Source organism: Nothoprocta perdicaria, unplaced genomic scaffold, assembly GCF_003342845.1.
Source record: "Nothoprocta perdicaria isolate Ctin4 unplaced genomic scaffold, notPer1 scaffold_321, whole genome shotgun sequence".
NCBI lineage: Eukaryota > Metazoa > Chordata > Aves > Tinamiformes > Tinamidae > Nothoprocta > Nothoprocta perdicaria.
This window is the reverse complement of record NW_020455557.1, coordinates 59,327-65,479: the sequence shown is the minus strand read 5'-3', so window position 1 is coordinate 65,479 and position 6,153 is coordinate 59,327. Positions and strand designations below refer to the sequence as shown.

The 6,153-nt window shown below is 42.2% G+C and overlaps 1 protein-coding gene across 1 annotated transcript; it reads right to left on the bottom strand.

The window, feature by feature from the left end:
* Positions 1–1,597: 1,597 nt before the first annotated feature.
* On the bottom strand, positions 1,598–6,125 carry SLC7A6OS (solute carrier family 7 member 6 opposite strand). Its single transcript, XM_026043153.1, has 5 exons — positions 5,958–6,125; positions 5,412–5,723; positions 3,989–4,192; positions 3,127–3,256; positions 1,598–2,374 (listed from the first exon to the last, which is right to left on the bottom strand). Exons 1-5 carry the CDS (start codon positions 6,123–6,125, stop codon positions 2,253–2,255), a joined length of 936 nt encoding a protein of 311 aa, XP_025898938.1. The 3' UTR covers positions 1,598–2,252.
* Between the last annotated feature and the right edge of the window lie 28 nt (positions 6,126–6,153).

The window sequence follows — 6,153 nt, the reverse complement described above, 5'->3', positions numbered from 1 at the left end:
CACCTTTTCTGAATTTTGGTACTAATCAGTAGAAAATAGTCATCCTTAAACTCATAGTAACTACTTCCCCCCACTTCTGCCTGTAATGTCTGAAACATTACACCAGAATGTTCCTTGGTAGTGACTTTAGCTTGCAGAGTCCCATGGCATCTCAAAGTGAGGGATGCACAAAAAAAATGAAGCTCCTTCATCTGTGAAAAGTGAGRGAAGGGGGAAACCACATGTATATTGTCCTTGCCTGTGTTATTTGTACCATTAATTCTTTTCTAGAGAGTTGGGGGAGAAGGAAAAAAAAGTTATTTTCTTGTACACTTAAATTCAACAAATTTCTGTTGAGTGAAACTAAAACTTCCCATSAAAGGCAAGTGATTTCACTTAGAAGCACTGTTTCATCTAGCTTGAGCTGAAGGTCAGTGCTGACCTAGTTATTGCCATCTGAATGGGTAGTTTCAGAGAGAGGGTGTGTGTGTGGGGGGAAGTTGCATAATAAAGCCCTTGAAGCTAGCAGTTCTCGGAGGCTGCAAAATTCAAGTTTTGGGGTAATCTAAAGTTGGAATCTAACACCAGTACCTGCAGGAATCTTGATGCTGAAGCTAGAGATGACAAAAAGCAGCAGCAAGAGAACCTGAAGCTATACTTCAAAAATGTTTAAGGAATTCTCACCTTATTTTGGAGTTGATGCAAGTTTTGTCATGGATGCACTGTGTGGTTTGTTTCCTTAAGCTTAAAACTAAATCCTATAATCAAAACATTGTGGCCGAAGACACGTGTATTTCACATACTATTCCACAGTTGCATCAGCCCCTTCAGTAATGGTATGAAATATCTGGATTCTTGTACTGACTTCCTGTCTAAGTTGATATTAAGGAGAGAGAAGGGGAGGGGAGAAAGCTGCTACAGGTATTTTAAAAGGTATGCCCTTTTAAACTAATAGATACTTAACCAAAAAACTAGCCAAAGCTACTTTTGGACTTAAGACAGTTAAACAGCTGTGGAACTCTGTGCTTACTTGGCATGTATGTCAACTMTATCCTTTCCATTCATTAATGAAAAAAATATTTGACTATTAGCAGACTATTGCCATACATGCAAGTCTTTAAAGAATTGTAAGTAGAATGAATTCAGTATCTGAGAGTTGTCCAGGAGGCAAAATAGCTTTAACAGCTTTCACCTGTTATCGTGACAGCAGCAGCCAATATTCATTGACCAATTAATGCTTTTTACAGGCACTGAATCACAAGATTCACTAGTTAAAGACAATACCTGTATCAGAATCTGCTATGGAAGTGGGAGATTCAGTTTCCCTGTATTCCAGTAGAAAGTGGCAAATCTCTCCCCTTTACAGGATGATTTTAAAGATGAAGATGACTTTAATTGCATTTTCAATGCAAATTTGCAATTGCATTTTCAATGCAAATTTGCATTTTCAATGCAAATCCACATGCTGAAGAAGCTTCAGCTGAACCTACTCCTACACTCATGTGAGTTATTGAAACAGACCACAAGGTTTTTTTTATTTACATAGTAAATACATATATTATTCTCATCCAATAATAAAAGTACAGAAGAGATACCCACCAATAAAAGGGTCCGGTCAAGTTATTTCTTGTGACCAAACACAAGTTTAAACAGAGAAAGMAGCACAGTGCCTTTCTGCATGACTCCTGCCGGCCTTTCTCTAGAGAGACTTGCATCTCTTGCCCTAGAGTAGACAGYGTGCCAAACCTTATGCACTAGTCACAACACTAAGGGCTGCTGCTTACAGTCAGTAACRCTCTCCATCTTGATTTAAAGGATTGGGCATGCAGCTCAGAAATAAAGAAGGAAAAGAACAAAACATACAACCTGTCAAAAACAGGTACTGCTTTCTGTGTATTAAGTGCCCCTATTCTCACTCATCTTTGTAACATCTACCAGCTGGAGGTGGCTGACCCTCTGATGCAGCTCAGGTACCAAGATGAGCTTTACTTAGTTACTGGAGGCTCATGTCTAGTTCTATGGGATGCTCAAGCCTAACCTGTGAGCGCTAGGCTGAGCCATGACAGTCACTGAGTTTCAGRACACTTCCCAAAGATCAGACAGGAAAAGCTTAGCTTACATTTAAAGACTGGTTTCTTACTGTCCCACCGAGTACAGCTTTTACCAGAAAGTGCTTGTCTGTCTTTTCTTTCTTTCTTAAGCTATACATTCTCATGAATAGCCAGCCAGCAGCAGCTTTTTAGAATTTTATCTTAAAAAAAAAAAAAAAATTGTCAGTCAGAATCCAAATCATGGACATCATCATATCCAAATTCCTGTAGGACCTCCTGGCGGTATTTGTTCCATGTTCTTCTCCTCAGATACTGGTCCTCATCACTCGAGCTTTCTTCAGACTCTAGAAAAAGAATGTAACACAATTTTAGACTCATCCCTTTTTAAAGTTATGTTAATTTGACTAATAAAAGTTTTGTTAACATGAAAACTACATGTTTGAATAAGTGCTGTATATTATGTTAGGCCAGAATGGCACTTAGATGGAGCTGGGGTAAGACATGAATCTTCCTTCTCAAAACAAGCAATTCTTGGCAGCAGCCTGAAGGGGATTTGAAATTAAGCATTTAAACCAGAAAAATGCCACATTCTARAAAATAGAGTTCATTTAAAACTAGTCCAGGTACAGCTCATAACCATTTGGTGAAGAATTGTCCTCTTTCAGACCTGCCATACAGCACAGTAATTTAGCATTCTTTTTGCTGTATATCATGTCATTCTATCTTAAAATAGTTCTTGAAATTTTGACTTTCCTTTAATCTTGAGGATTTTGCAACTATAAAAGCTAAGTTCATAGGGATTTAAAGTCAGTTGCTACCTTAGATGTTGGTTCCACAAGACATGGTGAACCAATGTAACTGCTTCTCCCAGCTTTTTGAAGTTTGTATTTCCCTTCATCTGTGTGCAGTGTCCACCTACTTTGCCCACCTACTTTGCCCTGGTGCCAAATAATTCTTTTCTGATCTGATCTAATCCATTACAATAGGAAAAAAAAAATCAGTACTGCAAAGATTGCATTTTTAGAAAGGAACTGCAAAAAAAAAGTGATTTAAATATGCATAGCACAAAAGCAGACAGTACTTCTAACAAGCACACCTTTTTCTCCATCACCATCTTCCTCAGGTAAAAACTCATCTTCATCAGGATAATCATTACGCCAGTTATTTTCATCATTTTCATCATCTTCATCTTCRTATATTTCCTCTGGAATAGGATCATCATCTACCTGCAAGTCAATATGGAACAGAATGTTTTATTACATTTGAAAAAAAATAAAAAAAACCCTTCAGACCATAAAAAATAGTTAAGAATACTGAAAGTATAGCAATTTTCTTTTGGTGAAAAGTGTGAGCTATGCATTTATATATTCTGGTGTTGCTGAAGTTGATGTCAAAAACAATCCTACTCGCTTCAGCAGTATTGTAACAGTTGAAGARAAAGCTGCTTCAAGTTCTTCCTCTGCAAAGCCTATTGGCCACAGTATCCATGCACTGGCAGAAGAAAGCTTATGCTTTATCGTCATAACTTCACCATCAATGAAAGCTATTTCTTTATAGAATATAAGAAAAGACCTCTTAAGATTATAAATGTAAATCCTCAAGGAGGACTTGCTCCTTCTTTCCAAAACTGATTTACATTTCAATTGTTACCTCTATGAGAGTGACAAATCAGATGTGAATTACTTAAGTTTATGTTGTGTGTGTGTTTGTCAAATTGAGGTCAGTCAAGTCTTTCTAAGCTCACGAACAACACCGCTTCAGTTTTCACTGTCACATCATCATTTGCTCACATCAGCAGTAACTTGACCCAGGATGGGCAATTACTGAAAGTTTAACACAGTGCAAGAGTAATATTTTCACAGGATCTTTTTTGACATGGCCACTTTTTATGTTAGGACTTTAAATATGTTTATTCATGGCCTTTCTAAAGCAGAAATACCAATTTTCCACATCCTTACCAGTTCATACTCCTCTTTATAGGGCTGGACAGACAGGATATTTTGGATCCAACCAGGGGCTGATGTTTCCATATAGTAGATATCATAAACATATTCATCTTCTTTCTCATGGTGTTCTGCCTTCTTATTATCTTCAGAAACATGTAAACGCTCACGAATCATCTCCACTGCATTGCAGAGAATCACATCTGGATCACTGGTTTTCTGTTGCCAAAAAAATAAATGTGCATTACTATTGCAATCATACACACATAGTTTTAGATACAGACAATAGCTTTGTAGATAGCAGCCAATATCTAGTTAAGGATGACCTTCTGAGAGCTTAGAATTAAAAACTTTCCTACTGGAATACTATTTGGAACACTTCTAAAGTACACAAACATTAAAAAATTTTCAAATTAGCCTAGTGTACAGCCATGCCTTTTTTGGGGGGGAGAAGAAAACGTCTGGGACAAGTTTATTACAAACCACTGAAGGGAAATGACTCATTCTGTACAACTGTTAGTCTGTTTCTAATGACAGGTCAGTTGAAATGACATACTTTGAAATGGACTATGCTTTGTATAGCATCTCTGCAACATACAAAGTGTAAAGATTKAAACACACTAGCATTAACAATATGCCGGTAGAGTACAGTCTCCCAGGAAACAAGAGAAAATAAAACTAATTAAGAGGTAACGGTTGATATACCCTGTAGACATCTTTAATTTCTTCTTTCTGCTCTGAGACAGGAGAAACTTGATGACAGCTAGTTGATGACTTGCTTACACGTGTATTCTCTTAGCACAAAGTGTTTAAGTCTTCCTCAGAACTATGATGGGCTGTATTAAGTAAAACAAGTGTACATACATATGGTCAAGGAGCTACTAAAGGAGACATATAAACACACCTTCTTTTTACATAGTTTTAAGTATTTTTATTAAAAAGTCTTAATGCACTGTATRCAGTACAACCCTACACAGATGGCAGAGCTTTTTTATACTAGTTTATTCTAGAAATCAAACAGATGTTTCTCCAATTGAAGGCATATTTGATTTATAATATAATGAAAACAGAATACAGGGGCTAAGAAGCCTGTCCAGCATCTAAGAGTTCTGCTGAAAATTAAACACATGATTCAAGTATATATTGGGATTCTGAGAAGGGAAGGATCAAAGCTATTTTCCTACCTTCCCTACAAGGGACATTCTTAGGCATGTGAGTAGATGGAGAGACAGACATGTAGAATTTTCCATTGCTAGAAAGTGGAGCAGAATTCTGTAAAACCTCCAGAGCTCCACCTGGCAGATGAGCAGGGCATGGAGGTATGTGGACWGGTCATGGAAAAAACAGGCCTTTCAGGCTGTCAACAGCACTGTTGTTTTAGAATCATTATATAAATAGATATAAGCTTTATACATACATATTAAGTCTGTTTGCCCACCTGCGGCTTTTCTTCCACAGCCTCCTCTTCTTGCACGATATCAAAAAGCTGAAACTCCCCACAGAAGCCGGCGCTCTCCTCGCCTCCGCCTTGCGCCGCGGCATCTTGCCCTGCCTGGGCGCCCGGGCCGGGCGGCGCGGCCGGGGGCCGGTGCGCGGCTACCACGCGGTAGCGGCTCTCCCTGCGGCTGGCCTCGCGCGCGGCGCGCAGCTCCCGCTGGATGCGCTGCGCGCTGCCCGCCGAGGGCCGCGCCGCGCGGGCCGCCCTGCTGCGTCTCGCGCCCTCCTCCACGTACTTCTCCACGGGATCATCCTGCGCAGCGGAGACAGGCAAGGGGAGGAAGGGGCCCAACGGCCGTTAGCCCCGGCCCCCGCGACGGCCCGCGCGCGGCCGTTAGCCCCGGCCCCCGCGACGGCCCGCGCGCGGCCGTTAGCCCCGGCCCCCGCGACGGCCCGCGCGCGGCCGTTAGCCCCGGCCCCCGCGACGGCCCGCGCGCGGCCGTTAGCCCCGGCCCCCGCGACGGCTCCCAGCGCCCCGCCGCCCTACCTTGGAGCAGACGGTGGCCACAAGCTTGAAGAGGCCCTTCTCGAGGCGCGGGGAGCCCGGCGCGCCGCCCGCCTCGCCGCGCCGCCGCTTGCAGGCGAGCAGCAGCGCCTCGGCCGGCTCCGGCCCGCCGCGCTTGCGCTTCACGCGCAGCACGGCCGCCCGCTCCATGGCGCCGCGCGGCACGGCGGGAGCGCCG